The sequence below is a fragment of the Anopheles ziemanni genome, chromosome 3, assembly GCF_943734765.1.
Source record: "Anopheles ziemanni chromosome 3, idAnoZiCoDA_A2_x.2, whole genome shotgun sequence".
Classification (NCBI taxonomy): domain Eukaryota; kingdom Metazoa; phylum Arthropoda; class Insecta; order Diptera; family Culicidae; genus Anopheles; species Anopheles ziemanni.
Window position 1 is genome coordinate 77,506,277 of NC_080706.1, and position 25,656 is coordinate 77,531,932.

The 25,656-nt window shown below is 43.7% G+C and overlaps 2 protein-coding genes across 2 annotated transcripts; one reads left to right on the forward strand and one right to left on the reverse strand.

Moving 5' to 3' along the window:
• The first annotated feature begins 4,006 nt into the window (after positions 1-4,006).
• LOC131285546 (CLIP domain-containing serine protease B4-like) lies at positions 4,007-4,804 on the forward strand. The gene has a single exon (XM_058314403.1). The coding sequence runs from the start codon at positions 4,007-4,009 to the stop codon at positions 4,802-4,804; it is 798 nt and encodes a 265-aa protein (XP_058170386.1).
• A 10,281-nt stretch (positions 4,805-15,085) lies between these two features.
• Positions 15,086-17,241, reverse strand: LOC131285547 (transmembrane protease serine 9-like). The gene is made up of 7 exons (XM_058314404.1): positions 17,178-17,241; positions 16,948-17,123; positions 16,484-16,882; positions 16,277-16,416; positions 15,762-15,929; positions 15,302-15,695; positions 15,086-15,232 (listed from the first exon to the last, which is right to left on the reverse strand). The coding sequence occupies exons 1-7, from the start codon at positions 17,239-17,241 to the stop codon at positions 15,086-15,088; spliced, it is 1,488 nt and encodes a 495-aa protein (XP_058170387.1).
• Between the last annotated feature and the right edge of the window lie 8,415 nt (positions 17,242-25,656).

Below are 25,656 nucleotides of genomic sequence, written 5' to 3' on the forward strand. Positions count from 1 at the left end.
TAGTGCTTGTGAATAATTGTTATCCATCATGTAGTCAAACAAGATGGTTTAGGAAAACTCTCAAGCGATAACATTTAGTTAACAAATTATATTATTTTATATTTTTGTGGAATCGCTCACAGAGGACAGAAGAAGCCTTTTAAAATACTCTTACTCCTGCGTTGCGATTTGTCTGGAATAGTGTATCACGTGGCACTCTGATTGAAGAGAGGAAACCATCGTCAGACAAAGCTTACAATGGGAGTTGGAAATCAATACGTTGGGACGCATTTAATCCACGCCCAGCACGTTTCCTATTCAACGAGTCGATGGAGACGCCTGGTGTTCAGATGGCTGATGGAATGACGTCTAAAACAAAGAAACGGTTCAGAGAAGCTTTTACTGCGTCCAGATTGAGTACCACTGATCTACTTTGCGTAATAAAAAATGTTGGCACGTTAGGGTTGTGTGTTACGTAAAAAAACTGGAAAATCGGATCACAAATAGGGAAAGGCGCCTTCTTGCTGTCCAAATATTCGCCACCACAACTCATTGGATTGGTTCACGCCGAGTATGAAATAGCCAATAATTAAGCCACGACAAACACATGAACAAACTTTATCGGTATTTCCTACAATTGATTAATCCATTTGGTTTCAACAGCCACAAAATTAATCATCAACAGCTGATAATGCAGTGGGCTTCCCAAATCTTCAGCGGGTTATACCGATGATTAAGTCCGTCAACACTACACAGATAGTACTGATCGTTCCTCTAAGGTCCAGGGACCTGCTCTTTTAGCCACTCTGTGGTTCCCTATCTCGTTCACAGGGTGGGTTTTAACCGCAATTTCAGCTCATTTTTATTTGTGCAATCAACTGCAACTGCAACCAATGACTGACTCCCGGCACAGCACAACAAACGAACCCTTTAAATTTAGATTGTTCTTTAAATTAATAAACACAAATCAACAAATAAAAATGACACGAAAAATTGTGGGCTGAATTCGTTTAATATTCACTATACCGTAGTTCATACGTATGCTACACATTTTTGGATTAGACTCGCTGAGACAGATGTCCTTCGATCCATTCGTGGAACATCAAAACGTTGGTAAACAGTACTGGAATTAGATTCTCACCACAACCAGCTCCGTCTACCTCCTTTGCCTCCTTTGCACAAATTGCGACCTTCTTCACCTCCGGCCCAGATGAGGCTCGAATAAATCACGAACTCTTGGCCGAGTGATGTGGTCCGAAGCGCCTTCTGACATTTCTCGCTCGGCACGATCGGCACTTCGATCTTCTTCAGAATTACCTGGTACCTCCCGTTCGTTCCGGCTACGTCCATACCATAGCCTGAGGCGAAACAACGAGGATCCTAAGTAGATCCTTAGTTTCTATACCATAGAACAAAGTTGAACTTGTTTGTTTGTGGCTTGTAATCAATTGTATTTGTTTGCAGCATTGTCATGTCTGCGGTTATGTTTTTTCATAGATATACATATTAATTGATCGACATAGGAAATATCAGGAGAAGAATTTAAATTATTACTATAGTATAAAGCCGCTTTGGTGTTTTTATTCCTTTTCCTTTATTTGCTTGTTGATATGTAACCCTTCATATTCAACTAAGGAATCTTAAATTTTGAAATAGTTTTCTGGGATCTGAACCTTTCTGTTCATTGTGGTATTTATTTATATTATTCTTTATTTATATATGAAATAGTTTTCTAAGATCTGAACCTTTCTGTTCATTGTGGACGGCATCCAAGTCCCTGGGCGTGTTGAGGGCGAGTTCTGGTTCAGGGCTGCTCGTGCGAGTTCTGGTTGAGGGCTGCTCGGGCGAGTTCTACTTCAAGGCTGCTCGGGCGAGTTCTAGTTCAGGGCTGCTCGGGCGAGTTCTGGTTCAGGGCTGCTCGGGCGAGTTCTGGTTGCGGGCTGCTCGGGTGAGTTCTGGTTCAAGGCTCCTCGGGCGAGTTCTAATTCAAGGCTGCTCGGGCGAGTTCTTGTTGCGGGCTGCTCGGGTGAGTTCTATTAAGGGCTGCTCGGGACTTGCTGCTGCTAAGACTGCTTGAGGATGTTTTTGAAGTTTGGGGTAAAGCGCAGCTTGGGACGAGCACGTTTGAGGGCAGCTCGGGTGAGTACGGTTGAGGGCAGCTAGTGACGAGCACGGAAAAGCGCAACTCGTGATGAGCACGGTAAAGCGTAGCTCTGGTGAATTCTGGTTCAAGGCTGCTCGGGCGAGTTCTGGTTCAGGGCTGCTCGGACGAGTTCTGGTTGCGGGCTGCTCGGGCGAGTTCTGGGTCAGGGCTGCTCGGGCGAGTTCTACTTCAAGGCTGCTCGGGCAAGTTCTGATTCAGGGCTATTCGGGCGAGTTCTGGTTGAGGGCTGCTCGAGCGAGTTCTGGTTCAAGGCTGCTCGGGCGAGTTCTGGTTGAGGGCTGCTCGGGCGAGTTCTGATTCAGGGCTGCTCGGGCGAGTTTTGGTTGCGGGCTGCTCGGGTGAGTTCTGGTTCAGGGCTACTCGGGCGAGTTCTGGTAGAAGGCTGCTCGGGCGAGTTCTGGTTTAGGGCTGTTCGGGCGAGTTCTACTTCAAGGCTGCTCGGGCAAGTCTAGTTCAGGGCTGCTCGGGTGAGTTCTGACTGAGGGCTGCTCGAGCGAGTTCTGATTCATGGCTACTCGGACGAGTTCTGGTTGCGGGTTGCTCGGGCGAGTTCTGGTTTAGGGCTGCTCGGGCGAGTTCTGGTTAAGGGCTGCTCGGGCGAATTCTGGTTCAGGGCTGCTCGGGCGAGTTCTGGTTCAAGGCTGCTCGGGTTGCGGCTGCTCGGATGAGTTCTGGTTGAGGGCTCCTCGGGTGAGTTCTGGTTGCGGGCAGCTCAGGCGAGTACGGTTGAGGGCTGCTCGTGACGAGTACGATAAAGCGCAGCTCGGCATGAGCTCGGGAAGCGCAGCTCGTGACGAGCACGGAAAAGCGAGGCTTGGGACGAGCACGGTTGAGGGCAGCTCGGGACGAGTAGGGCTGATGGCAGCTCGGGGGTGAAGAGGATTTTTGCTTGGCGCTTAGCATGCGCGCACCCAATGGAAGCTCATCTTGAGTTGAGTAACGATTAGCTCGACCTAACGAGGTAGAGGATGGCATGTACCGTTTTACGCGGCTTATGTTTTATGTGATTGGGGGTCCGCGACAGCCGAGCGGTAGTGCCGGTTAGAAAAATCGGCCCATGGGCGCCGAGGCTCACCACCTCGACGGCGTGGGTTCGAATCCACACCGAGCCCGAACCCTCCCCTGTACGAGAGGACTGACTATCCACAGGAAACAAGTCTCGTAAGCCCTTAACGGACAGGCATCACCAAGAGGTCGTTACGCCAAGAAGAAGAAGAAGAACCTTACATGGGCTTCAAAGGTAGGGATTCTTAGGAATTGTTTTACCTTCTAAGTTGGAGATAGTTGTTGAGCGGTGATATTTTACTGGGTTGTGTTCTATTACGTGACATCCGCTCTTGATGTTTTGTTTGAAACAACATGCTATCGGCGTTGTTTGATAAGCAAAATAGAACAAGCGAGAACAACCACAGGCAAAACTGAGATTAATCACTAGCTTTTGCAGTAATGGTTGCAATCTCAAACATGTTTTGTTTGTGTCAGATAGAAATACTAGGGATCTCGGTTGTTATCACCAGTGGAAATTCCCGTTGGGGAAACCCGTTAAGGTCCGGCATGAGTAAAAGAAGGTGATTCATGTGCGCAAACAAATCTACCGGAATCGACAAGTTCGATGGACGAGTATAGGTTCAGTCTTCTATCACTCTTCCGTTAACACAGGTTGCGCGTTTGATTTCTTTCGCGTTCGTGGATTTGCAAAGTTACTTTAGTACTATGTTGGCGATTAGGTGTTATAGTGGAGGGACGGTCCTTCTAATGGTTGGTATTTTGGCAGCTGTTGGAAAAAGTGTTTTGGCAGTACCGCGTGGCCAAAGCTGTAAGACTCCCCACGATAGCCTGCCTGAATTTCCCGAATGTGGAATCATGGATATGAGGCGCAGTGGAGGCGACCAGTTCACATCAATCGATGAGTTCCCCTGGGCTGTTTTGATCGAGTACGAAAAACCGAACAGTCAATATGGTTACCACTGTGGAGGATCGTTAATCAACGAACGCTACGTGTTGACTGCTGCTCACTGCGTCACGTCACTTAGTCCTGGCTGGAAGGTGCATCGAGTACGGCTAGGCGAATGGGATTTGAGCTCCAATCCCGACTGCATCAATGACGAGTACGATGGTGGAATACTCCAAGCGTGCAACAATCCTCCGATCGACATGGACATCGAGAAGATCATCGTTCACAGTGGCTACACTCACGCTAGGAACTATCACCATGACATAGCGCTGATCCGTATGGCCGAGAACGTACTATACTCGCTATCAGTTCTACCCACTTGCCTACCGCTATCCAACGAGATGGTCAACATTAGTCATGTAGATTCTTCCACCTACGATGTGGGTTGGGGCAAAACTGACAAACATTCAACCAGTCACTTAGTTAAACTAAAGGTTGAAATGATCGTGCAGAGCTTGCAGAAATGCAAGCCGTTTTACCGGCGCCACCGCGCATCTCTGACGGAAACACAGATGTGTGCCGAAGGAACGAAAGAAAAGAGTGCCTGCGTTGGTGATTTGGGAGGTCCGTTAATGCGTATGGTCGGCGATGTCTGGTATCAAATAGGACTGGACAGTTTCGGCCCAAAAAGGTGTGGTATCGGCTTCCCTTATGTGTACACAGACGTCTCGAAGTACGTTGATTGGATTCGCGAAAATGTATGCTAAGTCAATCAATGTTATGATAGAAACCAAATGCTTTGGTTTATTATGTGAAAATATGAATTTATAATTTTATATAAAATGAGTCTTAGCGCCGGTTAGAAAATCGGCCCATGAGCGCCGGGGCTCACCACCTCGACGGCGTGGGTTCGAATCCCAACCGAGACCGGACCCTCCCCTGTACGAGAGGACTGACTATCCACGTACAACAGGGAAACAAGTCTCGTAAGCCCTTAACGGGGGCAGGCCTGACCAAGAGGTCGTTACGCCAAGAAGAAGAAGAAGAAGAAGAGTCTTTCAGAAATTGAAACTATATTCTTTGCACACATAAATGTCTCGAGGTTGTTCTGACAAAGAGTCAGATGAAATAAAAATTTTGGCAAAATAGGGCTTGGTGATTGTTTGGAAAACAGGGGAAAACATTAAAAAGATATTGAACAGTGAATAAAATTATATGACACATTTTAACTATGGGCGTTCGTGTATGTATGCTTTTGCACCCACCACTCCAAAACAAATAGTGCGTGTGAAATTTGTTTATTTATGTGATTTTTATTGCCAATATAGTAGAGCTTAAGACAAAATGAACCTACAGAGAAATGGCTCCGAATCATCCAAAATTGGAAAAACTTTCTGCGTAACGTAATTGTTCGAATCAACATTTTTTTACCAGTTTACGATTCGTGTATTACTTAAAAAGTAATAGCGAACGATTTCAATAGCATTTGCGTTAATGGTTTGTCGATTAAAACATACAGTTTGGAAAATTTGGTTCTTTTCACCGATCAAAACGTCCCGCGGAGAAACCCGTTGTATCTTGTCTCATTAAAAGAAAAACATCCTACTCAACCGATAACCCGATAACCCAAAGGAAGTCAGTGTGTATAAAGCCCATGAATTTTATGACAGGAATCTAGCTTTTGGCAAGTGGATGATTTTCCTATTGATTTTATCGCCCGGTTCGTTTCTACTTTTGTTGTCTGGCGTTTATTCGGAGTGCAGACCATCATTTGATCAATTAAATTAGAAAACCTTTGAGAAAATGTAGTTTTTTCATCAGCTTTAAGCCAAAAACTACAAAAGTCTTCTACTGTGACGTTTTTTAAGCCATTTCCACGAAATATCAAGAATTGGAAGTGGTTCAATCCCATTTCCTTGGCAGAAAAAAAAAACATATTAGACCCAGCTGATTTATACAGTTATAATCAATACGATGATGGTTATCTTCATCGGATAGCGATAGTCCCAACTTTAGATCAAGAAAACGTTACTAGGGCAAACCAATAAGTAATGCCAATCTCATCGACTAATGCTACACACCAAACATTGCTCAAAACCCCTCAGATGAAATGTAATCTTTAGTATCAAAGAATATTGTGCGTGTTTGGAAATCAGAAGAGAATAAAACTAAAGAGAACGATCATCCCCAACAACCGATGAGATGGGCATCTTTCTGCATGTAACAAAAATCGCAACGATTAACTCGATTGAAATCTCGTTTTGCATGAGGTGATTATGTTTATGGATGTTTTCTGAATGGTTTTATTTGTTACAAAGTACATTTACCTTTGTATGGGAAATGTTATATTTAAAAAATGTAACGATTAGTTGAAAACATATGTAAGCCATGCAAAGATTGCATTGATCGAAACCCGTAAATTTCACTCAACTGTAGTGTGCTCGTCAGTTATGTAAAGCTGGATTTAAACGTTACATATTAATCTGTGCAGATCTTTGACGTCTACAGATTTCCTTTGTTCTCTCGTACCCATCGTCTGTCAAACATCCCTCGAGATATCCCGAATATCTCGGGGATGTTGGAAATAGCTAAGGAAAGGCTGTAGACGTCAAACATCTGTGCAGATTAATATGTACAGTATGTCCCATAAAAAAATGCGAAAATTTTCAATGCTTATTTTTGGGTAACTTTAAACGTTATTTTTACGGTGGTCATATGTGTGTGTAATCATCTGGTAGTATACTATGAGAAGATGTAACCAAAGAAGTGATTCTCGAATAATAAAGTTGAGAAAAATGTACGTTAATACATTGTGATTAGTTTACTGCTCGCCCAAATGCCCGTAAAACAAATTGTATCGATCGCGGGATGCCACCTGGCTACTGTTTACCGTATGCAACGATCACTCCTTGATGGACCACATCCCATGATGCCAGGAAGTGGCCATTCACGGTCCACTCGCACGCCAAAGGGCATCAGATCAATGAGAGGTTGAGTGAGACAAAATCGTAGCAGATCGATTAGGAAATCGGCTAAGGAAGCCGATATTTCAAAATCTACCATGCATCGGTTGATCAAACATGACTTGAAATGTTCGTCCAGAGTCAGAGTAAAGCGTCACCTTGTAACAGACCGAATCAAACAACTACGGCTGGAGTTCTCGACACGTTTGGTGTCAACATCAAAACAAAGGAATACCGTCGTCGTATTCTCTGATGAAAAAATGTCCTTCGTCGATCCCGTGTCTAACACACGTACAGACAGGTTTATAACACCCAAGAAGATTGAGGATGTTCCAGAGACCCTGAAAATCAAGTTTATAACCAAACATTCGGCCGGAGTCATAGATTTTGAGACCATTTCGCCCAATAGCTTTAAAATGCCATCAGCGTTCATCAAAGCTGAATTAAAATTTAATACCGAGGTTAATATGAACATTTTGTAGGACCACGTTCTGCCATGGATAAAAGCAAACTTTGGAGCACCAAAACACATCATTTTTCAATAGGTTTCAGCCCCGTGACGTACTTTAAAAAGGACTCAACTATGGCTGAATAAAAACATGGAATTTTGGGCAATTACATTTGACCTCCCACCAGTCCAGACTTGAATCCTTTGGATTAAACAACATGGGCACATGCTCAGGTTAAAGCCTGTGAACGTTCTAGCACCATCGTTGGATCCCTGACAGCTACAATTGCCAAGGCGTGGATCTCGAAAACTGATTCATACATTGAGAAGATATGCTCTCGATTTTGTCCCCGTATGGACGAGGCGATCAAGAAAAATGGTATACCAAATTATTAATGTAATCATTTAAGGCTTAAAAAACGATTCCCTTCCTTAAATTACAATTTGTTTGATTATTTTGTTTGAAAAAAATTATTTGAATCTATGGTACCGATTTTCGCATTTTTTTATGGGACATACTGTAACGTCTACGGCTTGCTTAACAAATCAAGAAAGAAAATCAACTATACGCCAACGTGATGCACGCGCGATTTTGCAATGGAAAACATTTAACAACCGCGGTCACGTTTCAAATGTGACGAGTTGATGGAGACGCCTGGTCGTCTTATGTGTTTGGATCGATGCACTTTTTTTTAGTGGTAGTAAGAAACGCTTCATCACACTCTGATAATAGGTGTCAGTTGGAAAGCTGACGGCGATGGTAGCATTAGCAAATACACAAGCTCAACGTAACCAAAGCGAACAATCGTGCAACGTTGTAGGTTTCTTCGAACCACCCGGGATCGTGCAGGAGTGAAAGTAAATAAATAAATTCCATTTAGTACTCAACCTCGGCACCATTCGATACCCGCACGTATCAATGACGCAACAAATACATTCTTCACGCTTTCATTTGTTTCCGCCTGAACGAGCAACGATTTTACAGCACCCAGTTTTTTATATGGTGCGTACGAAGTTAAGTAAAACTAGCTCAAACATTGTGCTCACATCGAAAGGGAAAGAAACGTGAACCATGGAGGACGCAAGCTGGCACCGATGCGATGGTTTCCCAGGATGAAGAAGGAAAAGATGTAAGCCAAGTATTGTACGACTTGCCACACATCACACCAGCAAACGTGACTCAACTTTCCGATAAACGTTGCACTGAAGAACGTTGAATTATAGGGTTGATACTTACATTGCAAGTAAGTATATCCATGTTAGCAATTGAAAGCTTTTATTGAAATACTTGCTTTTGAATAGTGAAAAACCACTTAAACAAACATTTAAAATGCATCTGGAGATTTGGAAGCTTAAAATATTGTCTAAGATCACGCTTATATGTATCAGATTTGTTAACGCCTTGAACTAGCTAATGTTTATTGTAAGTAAGGTAAAACCAAGAGAGTTCCCCTAAATAAACCAGACATTGTATCTTCACTCTATACACTGAATACAATCGTATTCGACCACATTGATCGAGCCCCCCCAATTTCATTGACAGATGTTGTGCAATAAAAATACTCATGTGTATTGAAATTGTAAAACATAAAAAGTTAAATGGAAATCAAGATTTGGAATAACATTCTCGGAAATGTGTAAATCGGTCGAAAAAGAAAGCAATCCGCTGAAGCAGCACAGTTGTTACAGCAATTGCGCCAGGTTCGGGTGAAACGGATCCTAGCAATGACGCAAACAAAATACCATCCGTAGAAAAACAAAGCAAAGAAATCAAATTAAATAATTCATTACTTTGCGAGCAGCCGAAGCCTAGAGCAGAAGTGAATGGGAAAAAGGTGAGTACGCATACATCTACATTCAATAGCTAAACTTTTCACTGTGGGCGACAGAAGCCAGTTTCCTAAGCGAATGATCGCTCTCGGTGGTTTGCAGTTGTCCCGTTTCGTCAGTCACATGGCACAATATGGCGGGCGACCCATTACGGATTCAGAGAAAGTTAACTCCCAACAAAAACAAAAAAAAACACATGGCCACACAGATGACGAATTCGAAACACGGCAGGTGATGAGAAAAATTCGACAAACGCCCCTTGGTAACGGTAAACTTTTTTACGCCCAACTGTTAGGTAGGTTAAAATTTCATTCGAAATAACTCAAGGGACTCTGGAGCTTTACCGTCGAGCAATTTGAAGTTGTTGTAAATGTTCTTCACCGCTGTTTCGCATCCTAAACTAACAACGTACGGAAAGGTTTGAGCTCGAATAAAAACCCGACTTTGCACATATTTAACCGTTGTTGTCCATATAGGAAGGACTAGTAATGAATTAATGAATAACTGGCATCATTCTAACAATCCCTCTATCACAACATGTCAAGTTATCCCTAGGAAAGGTTGGTGAAGGTGGTGTGTTTGGAATGTTTGGAACTACCTTACACGTGTGAACAGCATATTTATAGTTAGGTTCATCTGAACTAACATGGAAAAAGCAAGAAAAATGTATGTTAATAAAAAAACATTAACCCTAGCACTGATTGAAGCACAAGCAATTGGATGGTCAGAATTTATTTATGTTGTCATTAGAAAACATTTAATAAGTAATGAACTCTTTCCAACGCATCATAGAAAATCTAGTAAAAGCATTTCACAAGTCGAGCAAAAATGATTCTGCGAATCTGAAACATAATCATCCCACTTAACTTCATTTGATTTTTGATTCTTCGAAACCGTTCTGAAGCGATGTTGTTTATCTACCGTCTGCAGCAAACCCCTCGATGTGATGTACAACAAGTGCCTGAAAGGTGAAACAAAACAAACAAACTGAAAATGTTTCCAAACAGTCGCACGCTTGAACATAATGTGCAGGCACGAGCCCACTTTTTAAGGATCCATCAAGTCGGTTGTCCTTTTGCTCATTAATTCAACGACCTCTCAACCCCGCCGGCCTTGTTGTCAAATAAAACCACAAAATACCACATTATTTTATCACGCTGACATTTTGCCCTGTCTGGTTTGGACTTTGGAGTCGGTCTCACCTTAGGATAATTTTGACTGATTTTTCAATGAAGCTTTCCAAGGCGTTGAGATTGAGAAGCAACAAATCAACAATCGTCAAGTGAGCAGTGGAAATGGCAAATGAAAAGATAACAACTCGGATTTGCTTTGTCCATTCGAAGGAATTGTTTTTGTTGTTTATGTTTTCCTTTTTTATGAATGACATTTATAATTACATTGAGGAAGCCATATTTCTGCGGCACGTTTGAAGCTATTTGTTTTATTATTAAACACTTGAACCAATCTGTTTTCCTATCCAAAAATACGTTGAACACACCGTATAATGGAGTTGTAAAAAAAAAATAAAAATTGGTAATAAAATAAAATGTAAAAATGTAAATGTATGGCTGATCACTGACAAGAAGAGAAAACATAAACTGTCTATCTAATCAAGCATACATGATTATGTATATTTAAATATTATATTGTTCCTAATCAAAAATGTAAGCACGTAGATGTTAAGGTACTTTAAAATATTTATTTCTATTTTTCTTTACCCATTATTGAGTATTATAGTCGATTACCCGTCCAAGTGTAAACTTCCAAGAGAAAGCATCGTCTCGTTAATGCTGTAAATCAATACATTGGCTTCAGCTGTTGGTCTATTGATTGTTGCAAAAATGAATGTTTGCAGAAAAGCTTGAAAAAAGAAAGAAGGGAAAACAGAAATCGAAAACATTGCCTGGACCCTTCGGGCTTAAAAGTCGCTTTATGTTTTCCCACTACAAAGGCGTGAAAATGGTGTAAGACCGAAGGCTGCGGGAAAACACGCCCGCGGGGTTGCAAAAGCAAATAGCAACTAAACGCTGTTATTGCTTTGTCTTGTGCGGCCCTTTCGGTGCGACATCGGGCTCGGTACATGCCCAGACCTGCCTGGCGGATGGTGGAGAACTGAAATTAGCATTTTTTATTTGATTGACGAGAAGGAAATCATGCCTGGCAGTGAGCCGCCACTGGCTGACATGGTTGCTCCGTCTCGCCTCCAACGTCCGGCTGTTACAGGTTTTCCTTTTGCGCTTCGATTTTTTACTTTTTTGTTTGATGATTACGTTCACTCCGGGCGCTCCATTTCGCGAAACTCAGTGGCACTTGCCGGCTTCGAGCCCTTTCGCTCGATGTGTTTCCCCATTCAATCACTTTCGAAAGCAGTCCTAGAAGAGGAAAACGAGAACAAACGAACAGAATGTAGGGCAGCAAGTCAGCCGCAGTTTTCTGAGCAAGAAAAAAACAGTGTACGAAACTGAATGTCCATGAAACATGTTTTTCATTCGCTTGGTTTTTCCTTCCAGGTGTGGGTCCTGACAGATGATTGATTTTCCTAGAGTTTATGCAAATGTCGAAACAAACGACATGCAATGAGTGTTAAAGGTACATTTATATTGCTTTTCTTAGTCGATTTCAGCGGAAAGTTTATGGAACAATGCGAACAGGAAGCTTAATAACTTCTCAGTAGAAATACATTTTCCCTCGCACATTTTCTCTACATGCAAGCTACAATCCAATTTATTGCACCTGTCATCCATTAAAGTCATGTAAACCTAATGGAGCAACTACTTCATTTTGTTTGAATTTTCTCTTTTTACCTTTACTACCCGAGGGCACCATGGAAAATATCAACCATTTTTCTCTTAATTATGCTCTCCTCATGACAGTGTAAACCGACACCAACGTTGGCAACATTTTCCAGTACCTTTATTAGTAAGGGGTTAATGGGGTGAAAAATGCAACCTTCGTCACCTCTCCGCTGCCACTCAGTCGTTTACATCCTTCGTCAAGACGAGCGACTTTCCTGAGAGCGTATTTGCCTGCTTCGCAGCTTTGGAAAACCCCGTCCAAAATGTTACCAAAAACAAACACCTGGAAAAGGAATGCATTTCGGTCTTTCGGTCGCCTGGCGAAACGCTGCCATCCGACCGTATCCTGAAAGGGTAAGGTAAATGGCTTAAAGATAGCTGCTTTTTAGCACGTAATAGTTTCGATTTTACAACTTCATTACCCCATTCGAGGTAATGCTTGCGATTAAGCTTTCATTGCACATACGCTAACATGATCAAAGGTAATCTGGCCTTGTGCGCCAGGGCTTTTGACACGAAGTTGAACAAATTAAAGCAAGGCAGCATGTCTAATTTTTATATTTACTACCATAAATATCACGTCATTTTAGTAAGCTTGCGACATGTAATACGTCATTCTCTTTAATTGATTAAAAGCATGCACGCAATTCTGGACGTGTAATTTAATTAACCTTTGTTCATTATTTGGTCTAGTGTTTTAATTTTTGACCATTACAGTTTAGTTCCGTTCAGTAAAACAAAACTTTCGTAGTTAAATTAATAAATTTGTGTAAACCGATCAATAATCAACTTTCCAATCGAGTAGTGTCCTTGCGAAGTATTACGGTTATTTATTTCCTTGGTAAATTTCAAAGAATAATCTTTTTCATTGCCGTTTAAAAGTTACACCATAAAAGGATAGGTAGTAAACATCAGTATCTTAAACTTGTGCTAGGGGTGGCTTGTTTTTCATAGCAGCTTCATTGCAGCACCCTTTGAGAGGAGGATACTTAGGTATTAAAACTTTGGTCTCAAATATTGGAGGGTAACGTGACAGTCGAAACAACGGTCTATTTAGAAAGAGTGGTCAAGTGGTTTTTGTTCTGAGGAATTATTGATTACAAATTCAAAGAGTTTTTTGACAAACCGTAAGCATTTCTGATTAGTTTGAAATAAAAAATAACAGGATGCTGAGTATTTTCTAGGAATGCATTCATATTTCAGGATATTTGTGTTTCTGCTTTCTCAATAAAGCATAACACAACCAGAACAAACAAGGCAAATGGACAAATTCTCAAACGATCGATTTTTGCTTTACCACCCTATTGGCATGTCTGTTTTTCCAGCACAAATTCATGTCCCAAACACCTGAACTTGTACATTCAGTGAACTCCCACAGGGCTTAACCAGTACGGGATAGAAATCGATGCTCTCTACGCTTGAAATATTTAGAAAGCTTTCCTATTTCGGATCGTACTCGCCTAGAGCAATAAATAGGAATTTTGCCCACAGGACAGATGCAGTTTGAACGTTTTGATTTAGCCATGTTTCACTCCGGAAACACATTTGATTGTACCAGAAAAACGATTTTCGTTCGAACATTCAGAAAATCGATAAATAAAGGTCAAAACAGTCGATTGAGTTGGTACCAAATACAAATGTGACCGCTCAAGACGCTGGAATGAGTTACAAAAACCTAGATTATTTAACAGCACTAATTAATAGATGTTACACCTGGCATACCGCGTAAAATGGTAGCCTCAGAGAAAATTTTAATTAAACAAAATTAGCTACCAACTCCCTCCGTCTGCGACCGTCTGCAAAACTTGTTTCTGCACCCAAGAGCTCAGCTTAACAACAAACGTAAACAGTGGGCGAGTGAACCCAAAAAGTTGTAACTTTTTATCACACACTTTCCGCTCGTAACCGCGGGCCGTTATAATTTTCTCTTCCCGATGGATTTTCCGGGCTTGCTTCTCTTTCTTTACCTTCGAAGGAAAAACAAAAAAGTTTCTGCCATTTGACAGAATTTTCCTACTGTCGGAATCTTTTGCGACGGTATTCGAGAGCGAACTTTTGAAATTTCGAAATCACATAATGCAGAGCACATCGTTTGAAGTGGCGGAGCAATTAATTAGGAACGTGCCTCGGCTACGGTGAAGGTTTTTTTTTTAATTTTGCTCGTGGTAAAGAAATGTAGAAAATCAGAACTGACGGTAAATGGTTATTGTTGGGGCTAGAACAGGGCAATTATTTACATCCTGAGTGGAACGTTTGGTGTTTGAATTTACCATAAAGGAGAAGCCCATTCCATTTAACTTCACCACAAAATCTCTTTCGGTTATCACCATCTTTAATTTCGATTCAAAAGCAGTAGAATATAATATCGCACCTAAATAAAATGGCAACTGAATAATAACGCCACAGGTCAAGAAGTGTGGTTTAGCACTGCATTTGCCAATTATGCAGTGTTGGTTTTTTTATTTGATTTGTTCAATACTGAACCATCCCGATGGATAATTTTTAAAGGTTTCCCTCAAAAACTTCTCAACGCGAACCTCATCATTCTCCTCATTTTTGTATGGGCCGAGGCGAACAGACACAAAATTAGGAGCACGAAAAACTTTTCTGGGGCTTGAAAAAAGTTGTGTCATCCGGCATTACAAAAACGAGGAGTTTTTTGTTCGCATTGAAAAGTTTTTGAGGGAAACCGCTAGAAATATCTAGTGGGATACTTCTGAGTAGTGAACTTTCAATTTTATCAGAACTAAATCCATTCAGTTACATATATTTTTCGCATTTCAATAATGAAAAAACTATAAAAACGTTGTTGTGCTTTTAAGGGTTGAACTATCCTCCAATTGCATAACGGTAGGCGTTAACGATTCGCTGAAACATTTCAAACGCGAACTCGTTAGATCGTACAATCAAGATTCAATTTTTCGTCAGTTGTTCAAAGCACATGCAACTAGATTGGACTTGATTTATTGATTACATCCATTTTTATGATGTCAGTACGAGCTACTGTACACGTTAAATACCAGTTTGATTTCTAATCCACTGACGACCCGCAGCGATGTCGCTGTACACACCGTACATGTTCGGTTTGGCACAACCGATCGCCCACGAAATAACGCCGGCCTGAATGCCCCTACAAATCAATGGTCCCCCAGAATCACCCTGAGAAATTGAAAGAAAATGCAATCATCAGTTAGATCGCCGATGTCGCAGAAGTATCACCATACTCACGTCGCACGCGTCCCGTAGCCCTTCGGCATAACCGGCGCAGATCATGCGCGCCGTTATCTCGTCGGTTGCTTCGTACGCCTTCCGGCAAATTTGTTGCGGAACGATCGGCAGTACAACCTTTCGAAGTTGGTCCCTCGACTCCCGGCCCTGCGTGTAGCCCCAGCCCATCGCTGTACAGCGTTCGCCCGGTGGAAACCGTCGGCTGCCGGTCGGCAACTTTGCCACCACGGCCCGCCTGTACCTGTCCCGCAGCTTCAGCAACCCGAAATCGTAGTCACCCGTGACGTAGGTAAAGTTTGGATGCTTTATCACCTGCACCACACGGTGGAGCTTACCTCCGCTTTTGTAGAACGACGAGTTGGCACGCACCATCGCCGTCTGCGGGGTAAGCTTGCTGTGGGGGATGAAAATGTCTCGAAAACTATATCCATCCGCGAGTCGCACGTCTTCCATCGCTTACTCAGTGCAATGTGCTGCCGTTAGGATCCAGCTCTCGCTGATGAGCGTTCCGCCGCAAAGGTGTTGTTTCACTAGCGGCGTCCATTTATGCACCGAAACGATGTACGGGTAGGCGGTGACCGTGGTTTCCGTTCCGTTCACAATTCGGAAGGACATTTGCCGCTCTCCACTGAACGCAACTTAGGTGGTGAAATAGAAAAAGAGTGAAGCCCAATACAAACATTTTTGCAAATCTCTTTACTGCAAGCTGAAAGCCAAACTATTACCGCCAAAAAAACACACTGCGATCAAAAAGGTGACAACCGTGGACGCTAGCCGCATATCGGTAGTGTACTGGAGCGATAACAAGTCGCCACTAATGCTAATGGTGTTGTGAATGTGTATAGAAACACAACGTTTGTTGCAAATATTATTTGATGTATTTTTAATACCTTCATTAAGCCGTACAAGATTCGTGAAGTACCCGTGCCAGGGTCAACAAATGGGCAGTTTGTTTGGCGGGTGTCCCTTACACACCAGTGTGCTTTCGAATCCACTCGCAGCTGGTCCCCGATGTTGCTGTACACTCCGAAGCGATTCGGTTTGGCACAGCCCATTCCCCACGAGGTAATACCGGCTTGTATGCCACGACAGATCAAAGGTCCTCCAGAATCTCCCTAGTAAAATAAAGCGAGTTTAACAACTCTTTTGAAGAGGCGAGCTCTATTTCGATTGTGTACATACCTCGCACGCATCACGACCACCCTCAGCATACCCGGCGCACACCATACGCCCCGTAATAGGATGCACTTCGTTGTAAATGTCGGCACATTGAGCCTGTTTCACGATCGGAATCCTCACCGAGCGCAACTGATCGCGCTCACCCGTACCCTTCGTAATGCCCCAGCCAACGACAGAACAGAGTTCACCGGCCGGAAAACGCCTTCGATCTGCCACTAGATGGACTGGAACGGCTCGCTCGACGCTGGTGCTCAGCTTGATCAATCCGAAGTCAAAATCGATACCGGTGCGACCGTAGCGGAGTTTCTCGTGCCGCACCGTGCGATTGATGGTCAGCAGAGCACCGCCAGACGCATGGAATGATGACTCTACCCGTACAATGCCTGATAGCTCCTCTTCGATCTCTCTATGTACAAACATTTAAGAGTTTAATGAATCTCTACACACAACTTTCTTACTTACTCTACGCAATGTCCGGCGGTCAGTATCCAAATATTGCTTATCAGTGTCCCGCCACAGAGGTGCGTCTTCGTATCCAGCTCCCAACGTTGGATCGACACCATAAACGGGTAGTGTGCAATGTCCGTTGTGCTCCCGTTCACAATTCGATACAACACCTTTGCTCCATCGCATCGCACAGCACCTTAAACGTAAGTTCCAGATCAATATCCAAAGTACCGCAATGAATTCTACTTACCCGGAAAAATGGCCCACAGCAGCAATCCTAACCAAAGTTGTAGCATATTGAGCGTGCTCCACATACTAATGAGGGTAATTCGCTATGAGGATCTCATTTGTACACGTGCCTTTAATTTGATATTACATTACCAAAATAAAAATGATCGGAAAGCACGCTTAGTTGCACAGGTTAGTGGCGCATCATAGTAACCTTTAATAATTCTGTTTTGTTTATTTCAAATTCAGTCTTGGCATGCTTTGCACAGCTTTCACCTCATAGTAACTGTTTGGATCCACTTTAAACTACCATGGAATCATCCCGGACCTGTACCGAACTTTTGTCCGCAGCTATCGGCTCTCCGGTGCCTGGCGCGTTGAACTTTACTGCTCTTCAGCAACTCCTCCAGGCTGTATTACGTAAGCTTGATATTGAAAATGTGACAATCGAATATATTGAAAACTCACTCCCGCAAAACGAATCACCAACGGAACGGGAAAAGGATGACAGCCAATTGGAGAAGGAGTCCGTCGAGAAATTCGAGGAATCAGAAGCCTACCAGCTGCTTCAGGCTAGAGTCAATGATCTGCAAGAAGTTGTACAGGAATTGAAGGGTGAATTGTTGCAACAGAAGAGAATTAGCAGTGCGGTACTACCTACCATAGAGCAGTTGGAACAATTCCAGTCCGGTAGATCTTCACCGTTGCACTCAGAACATGCAAGTAAACTCGATCTTCTATCCCATTCCGCTCGTCTCGATACGATCGACGAAACGATTGGTAGGTTGACCGCACTAGCGAACGACTCCGTATTGGAATATGCTAGGATTGAAAAATCTCTCCAGCCTTATTTGGATGGTGGTGAGTTGGCTATCATTCGCGGCCAACTGGACAACATCAATCAGCTGTTGAAAACCCACTTTCCTGGTTACCGTTCGCGTTGTAGCTCTGTAAGCGTTCTAAGAACATCGAGACCGTCCAATTTGTCAAAAACGGTTCCCACCGATTTCTATCAATATCCCGCGCCAAACAAGATTAATTCGCGCATTTCTCGGCGCAGTACGCTCCGACACCAAGCGGTACCGGACTATGACGAGAAGCTCGAAAACATTCGAGTCATCCTGATGGGTCTTATCTCTCGTTTGCCCCTGTCTGAGTCGTCGGATTCAGACACAACGGTGGCACCCTCGAATCATTCGTCCGAGGTCGCGGCCAATAATATCCAAACGGTTTGGCCGCGGGAGATTGAAGAGTTATTCACTTCGAACGATGAAAGGATAGAAGCGCTAGAAAGAAGTCTAGCAAACATCGACCAACAGATGGAAAGGATTGAAAATCGGTCAGTATCACTTGGAGAAACAATCGAACGATTGACCTTGTCCTTGGAAAGCAGTCGCAAAACGATTGATAATCGACAGGTGGAGCTAGAAGAAAGTATTGCAATGAAACTACAAAACCTAGATGAAAGAAGTGAAAGAGACCAGTTCGAAACCACGGCTAGAATAAATGAACTCGAGCATCAGGTCGAAAATCGCGTTGACTTTGAACACTTTCGAACTCGGCTAAGCAAGGAAACGTTCCACCGAGCCATACAGGAGCTGTACAATTGCATGGACAACCGAGTGGAACAATTCACAACCGAACTTCAGCTCATGTGGTCCCAGCTTAAAGAAAACACCGCGTTAATACAAGGCAAGAGTGAAAAATATGAGCTAGAGTGCTCGGAATTACGCACACGCCGTCGCCTAACGCACTTGCAGCTGTTGGTGACTAACCTTCAGAGAATCATTCGGAAAAATGTAGAAGCTGCCGGTACAGCGGTGAGGCTCGGTCCGGACAATCTTCGTTGTGTGTCTTGTAACCACGAGGCTACGATGCAAGCGTTGGCGGAACTAATCCCCACCGGCACAGCTGTTCGAGCGGTAGAGAACGAACGAGAGCAACGGATAAAACAGTTGAACAAACTTGTTTCCAAAATTACGACTAAAAATGCGAGAAACGAAACCGTTGACGCAAACGAACTGACGAAGAAGTCTGCTAAGAAAGCCGACATGGTAGAACCACACGATTTGACCTATAAGGTGCATAAATTGAAGTGATTTGAGGAAGAGCTAACGCTTTAGGCGTGTGATTTACGGACTAAATTAAAGTATCGAAGATAAAATGAGCTGTAACCTTTAAAAGCAACCTAAGTGGAAGTATTAACGTTCTCTTGTTATTCTGCTATACGTTTGATGAGAAATCCTATTCTCTAGCTCTACGAGAAATACATAATCCAACATCCAAATAATAAAACCCAACTTCCAAAATATCGATATCATTCGAACATCTGTAACCGTGTTACATAACCTTATCTCCAGTTCACATCTCTGACCACTTTTTCTGGTTTGTTGTAACGCGTCACACGACGCGGGACCCTAGGAATTTGGGATATATTTGGTTTGTAACCCAGTTCGAAAACTATCATCGGATCGGGCGGGCATCAACCGTCCTTGTGGCGGGCGCATTTGAATTATGCAACTGCACCGAAGCAGGCCACGATGCATTTGGACAATCGTAAACCAGTTTCCCGTCTCGTACCTTGGTCAGGTCCCAAGTCATTGTGCCGAAGTTAGTTCCACGTGCTTCATCTTGTCATTGCTCAGACAATCAATGTCCACCTAGCTCAAGAATGTACGCCACGCCCTGCTAATTTAATCCTTGCCATGTAAAGACAGTTGAGAAAATGTCAGCTTACGGACCGAAATGTTTGCGTACCACATGTCGCAATACTATTTGCACGAGAAGCTCACGGTCAACCGCTGTGTCTTCCCCAAGCCCAATTGCACAATGTATGTACTCTCCCCGGCGCAATACTTCAGTATGTCCGTGTTTGGCTGGCAAATAATCACCCCATGGACTGTATTTGCTCACACAAGAGACCATCAACTTGCACCTTCCGTCGCTGAGCTGCATCCCCCTCCGTGCCGCAGGCTCGGACACTGAGGCCCGAAAGGTAGCTGGGCAGCCCAGAAAACTCAACACGCCGAACGAAAACCGGCTCCGGCACGCTGGCGGACCTTGATTTATTGTTGTTATTGTGGCGCATTCGGTCGAGCTTTCGGACGTCACACACGCTCCGACGGCTGACGCTTAAGATTGGTGACCTTAAGATTGGTTCGGCTTCGAGGTGAACGTCTCTCTTGGCGTGCCGTGGAGCACGTTTTCCATCTCTTGTGCGCGTCTTGAGACACGGTAGACTTGCGTTGCATTCGCGTACAGCATTCGCCCCTCATTCGATCGGCGCTGCTTGTGGTCCTAAGAAGACGACACGCGAAGGTTTTACCAGTGTCAGTTAATTCATTTGGGTTGGGCATATTTTATCACGAGAGGCTAACTCGTAGGATGTCGGTATTTAAATTAATGAAGCCGTGAAGTATTTAAACGAAGCCAAAACCATCAAAGATTCGAGACTAAATTTGTTAATTTTTACACATAATTGCAAACTATTTCTTTTGCGGAAAAAATGTTACCCTCCTGAACAGAAAAAGGTTCGCCTCTACTGTGGCTTCGAACTCGAAGTGCAGTTCTACTCTGTGACTCTGCACCTTCTTCGATGGCCCTGAGAGGAGGGGACAAATAGCGAACACGCGATGGAGTGTTAATCGGCCAAAGATGTTGCAACACACACCGCTAACAGAACCGCTAGGTTTTGCGCTCGATCGAGAACGGTGTGGTGCACGCGACTTCAGCTTAACGGTTTTCTCGATGGACTCGAGAGGACACCAACCGATGGGCTTGCGCAACTGCGCGAGGAGGAGAAGGGGAAAGTGGGAAACTGGTCTGCTCGAGAACACGAGAGCAAACATGCTGTATCCTCAACTGGTGAAGCTCAATTGGAAACGAAAGGGAGTGAAGTGGGGCTACAAAAAATGGCGCAGTCACGTTTGCGTGCCAGAAGCCCGAACCAGAAAACGCCATTTTATTTAGCATACATATCGCTTTGTAACTCTGCAACACCAACCGACTGAGTGGGAGGGCATTGGTCAGAAAGCAACATCATAGCATTTCGTTCTGCAATTCGAGCGTGGCCACACTGCGTTTCGAGGGTGAAAGTGAAAGTTCGAAAAAATAGATAAAACTGTAGCATCCAGTCACTATAACGCCGCTTCGCTATGGCGCAACGCGGGAGCGTTGAATAATTTCATAAATAAACACATGAGCGCAACAGATGATAATGATGGCAATGATGGAGCGATGGTGTGGCGTGCCGCCGAAAATGTTTTTGAGTCTTTCGCTATTTTTTTGGTTTTGTTTTTGACACCCCTCGGTTGAGGGTTTCACCTGACCCACTGCCGGTACCTTATGGAAGCGACGGTGGTCAGGTTAATTAAGCTGAATCCACTCACTTTAGATGTGGAGGGATTAATCTTCGTTCACCGTGCGGGAGGGAGTGTTAGTTTTGTGGTGCTTTTCGGTGTGTTTTGATTTTTAAATGGTGAGAAAGCATCCCCCGGCCAAAGTTGTTCCAGGTGCGCGGCACCGCTGATGGGGAAAGGTGATGGATGTCAATGGTCTTTTGCAGCGGTTGCCAACCGTGTTTCGATGGAGATGGGGTTGGAGCAAAATGTCATACACTTAGCTACGAACAGAAGTATAGAAGGCAAAAGTATAAAGACGTGTAACTAAAAGGAACTACAAACACAACGATTAAGTTTTTATGTATGCACCCTATTCTTCAAGAACCACTTCTCTAATTATAATCAATTGTTATACATATGTATGAAATATTTTAAGCAGATGCAAAGACAAATCCATTAGACTAGCGTGCAAGTTTGTATTAAGTTAAATTGCAAATTAAGCCACTACGGCCAGATCGTGAATGGTGAAATAAATAAATAAATAATATATTTTCTGAACGAAAGCAAAGTCCAGCAAAATCGAAATATCCGTTTGTTCAACTGTAGAGTTTTTATGATTCTAAAGAAAAACTTTGATGTTTCTGTTGAAAATTGTTGTTTTTCTTTTAAATATATGGTTGAATCGAATACGTATCGTAAAATATATCCACAACGAATTCTAAAATTAATTTTCATTCATAAATAATCTAAAAAGCTTACATTTGTGTTTGCTTCAACGTTCATTTTAAAGAAAATTTAAACCATGCAATTATTTGGCCCCTACACTTTGAGAGTTCAAAAGCATATTTGCGGGCTACATTTGGCCATCGGCAGAGATTCTGCCGACCCCTGGACCCAGCAGTACAGAAGAACCGGCAGCTGCGCACGTGAGATCAGGTTGCAGAATGGGAGAGGGAAGAAAATCGGCGGGACCGTGGGACGGCCCAACGAAACCCTGGCAAATTTTAGTGGAAACGAGAGCGAAAGAGAGGCACCGAAGCCACCGAGAAGCCGCTGCATCTTGAGCGCGAACGCGCAGCGAGGTGTAAGACTGCGTGGAGGGGTCGCCCAGACCAGCGCCATCTTGGGCCAGAGGGGGTACGCGATCATGATCCGGTCCACCGTGGGCTCAGTCGTGGCGCAAGAAAGCTCCATAGAGGCACGCGCGTTCGTGTTCGCAGTCACAGTCTTTCAAACCGAAACGCGAAACCAAGGCCCTAAGCTTTTGCGGCCAGCACCGTCGTCTTTAAGCAACACCCGCTTCAAGAGGGGTGTAGTTTGTACTGTTTTAGGTTCTCGTTTCTCTTACCCCCACCCCCGGCCATCACCCGGCAAACCGCCGCGCCAGCCGCCAGCGTCGTTCGCAATGCAGCTTCTGAAGCGGAAAAAGACTAACTCGAGTTTCGTCATCAGCATCGAGAGTGGCGTCGAGGAGGTGAAAGATGTGAAGGTAAGGGCTATGGCTTGCGCAATACCAAACAAATAGACGGGAACCCCTGACCAGCACGACATCGTGACCCGTTCTCCGGCAACGCTAAGCTTACAACTTACAGTGCACGTTCCATTCTAAATCATCTTCCCATCATTCGCCGTATTCTCCTTCTCGCCAACCAAAGGTCCACGAGGAATGCGACTACCTCGTCGATATTCTGACCGGAAAGCGAACCGTGTCGCCAGACTTCTGCTGCCGGATACTGTACATGATCCTCTGCACCTGCTTCACGAGCGAGTCCAGCCAGCAGCGAAGATCCCGAGGAGCTCTACAGCAGCGACCCCATACATCCGTTGAAAACATCTGAGGAAAACTGGGTACCGAAGCCGACGGTTGTGTTGGTGTGCGTGTGCAGTATAAAGTGGATGTGGCTGCAAAGATAATTAGCAAACATGAGCAGTGTGTACCAAAAATTGCGGACGAACAAACGGATGCCGTACATACCGATCGAAGAGACCCTTCAGAGGGTCTTCTTCCTGTTTATGTGTGCGTCGGAAGTATTAAAAAAAATGTGGAAATAAGCCTCACTCCATGGTTTTGACATGGATGAGTTAGATATCGTTATGCCTAAATTACCGTTTGTCGCAAGAGTGATCAAGTGCAACGAGACGATGACGACGCTATTCCGCGCGTTTTCCATTCAGAGATAGACCTTCAGAGTGCAATATTTCGTAAGACCCTACTACTACTAAGTAAGCCTAACCGTCCCCGCCCCACCTTTTGGTCGATCACTCGATCACGTTTTCCCGTGCTCGACACAGTGTAAAAGCCTACGATGTGAATATGAAATAAAAAGAGAATAATGATGCTCCAAGAGTAGTAACCCGTTTGTCAAGCGTCTAAGTAGCTAAGCATAGTAATTTCCAGTGGAATCTACATTGTGCGACATCTTAACAATGGGTCCCGGTAGCGTTCGAAAGGTAACCTTATGAATCGTGTGATCGTGCAGTTTTCTTCCAAACGCCTCGCCTGTATTCTTCGCTCGATTCGTTAGAGTCCCAGTTGCCATGTGAAACTTCTATGAAATCTGAGCGACATCCAGCAAACATCTTCCAGCGGGTCGCGAAGGGTGTGCCGGCATTTAAAATTGGCAAACCGTGTCCATCGAAACGCCAGAACGGCCGTGTTGTGTCTGGGCAGCCCTGCTTGCCTGCCAAAAAACCTGTCTTTCCCGAGATCTGAATGGTGACCAGTTTTCGCCAATTCACCAGCTGCGACCAGTTTATTCATGAGGAATGGATTTTGCCAGTTTAGCTTCGGTTTTTTGGCAAACCAGTTTTCCACGCATTCCACACCGAACCAGGATCCGAGGGCGGTCCCTGATTGAACTTGACTTTTAGACAAGTCCGGACCGTTCAGTCTCTACAGCCACAAACAAGCGCATCTGGTCCTTGGCATAGTTTGAGCATTTTACCTGACGGAAATGACACACGAACGTGTTTTCATTATTCAAATCCACGGGCTGCATTGTCGACCATGTCTGATCGTATCTCGTCTTGCATTTGATTGGAAGAGTTTCACTTAGATTAAGTCAATTTCTGTGGTAAATTCAATTAATTTTTCTCTCTTACTGTATACATTCATTTTAAATCCTGTTTTCGTCCTATTTCTTGCTCCCGGAAGCTCCAAACTAGATGAGATAAATAATCAAATTAGTTGATCGCACAATCGAAACCAACCTCGACACCGTAGATGATCAACTAAAGAACCTGAGTTCTTAAACAGAATACCGAATTGAACCGAATTTAAATTCCTCTTAACTTTTATTTTTTTAAATGGTTTTGCAAAATTAAATAAAACGCTATTTGGGGATTCTTCTGTTTACTTCGAATCATGTCAAAAATCCACAATAACCAAACTAAACTAGGAGAAGAAAACGTTCCTCAGATTTGTAAGAAACGCGGATGTGTGCCAGGCAAGACAATTAATGCGCGTTCAATGATCTCATCGCAAACTCAACTGAACTGGCCTTGGATGAAATAGCGGCTCACGTTTGAGCAGCTGCCTAATCTTTGTTTTTATTGTTGTGAATTTACTCCTATTAGTTTTTGGTTGTTCGTCAGGCAACCTTAGGAACGTTGGCTTTTTATGACGAACGATCATGAAATGTCCATGTTACATATCCGAACCGTCATGCAGGTAAGGTTAAAAAAATACATTAAATCGTTAAAACTCCATTAGGCTGTACTGTACCTGAGTTAGTTACCGTCATTTACGCAGCATTCACTGTAAATTATTTAGCTAAATCGACCGAAACACTCCACGCAAAGAAGTTGGTCCATGGAATGTTAAACGTGAGTAGTTTAGAAACGGTGAAAATATGTTAGAAAGCTTCCCTCCAGATGTGTTTTAGACATGGGGAATGTGGATTTAAAAACCTAAGACTATCGCACGATGGAACATTTGCGTTGACGCATGTATTTCCAGGAGTGAAAGTGCTTACCCTTGCCGGAATCGAGGAGGACATACGCTGTGCCTAGATGAACTGATTAACTTGGCCATGCCGCAACACTTCATTCTGGCTATACTCCCGACTAACGGCTGTCAGCTGAAGGCGGCCAGGTCTACAGTGCAAATTTTGGCAGCTCCGTTGCGATCAATACCGTTCTTCCAAAGCCATGGGATTCAAA

Excerpts from the sequence above, each read along its gene's own strand:
- LOC131285547 (XM_058314404.1), bottom strand. The coding sequence starts at position 17,241 with ATGTGGAGCACGCTCAATATGCTACAACTTTGGTTAGGATTGCTGCTG. Across the intron at positions 16,883-16,947 it reads TACTGACCGCCGGACATTGC|ATCGAAGAGGAGCTATCAGG; the intron begins GTAGAGTAAGTA and ends GTACATAGAGAG. Across the intron at positions 15,696-15,761 it reads ACGGCAGCACATTGCACTGA|CAAGCTTACCCCGCAGACGG; the intron begins GTAAGCGATGGA and ends CATCCCCCACAG.
- LOC131285546 (XM_058314403.1), top strand. The coding sequence starts at position 4,007 with ATGGATATGAGGCGCAGTGGAGGCGACCAGTTCACATCAATCGATGAG.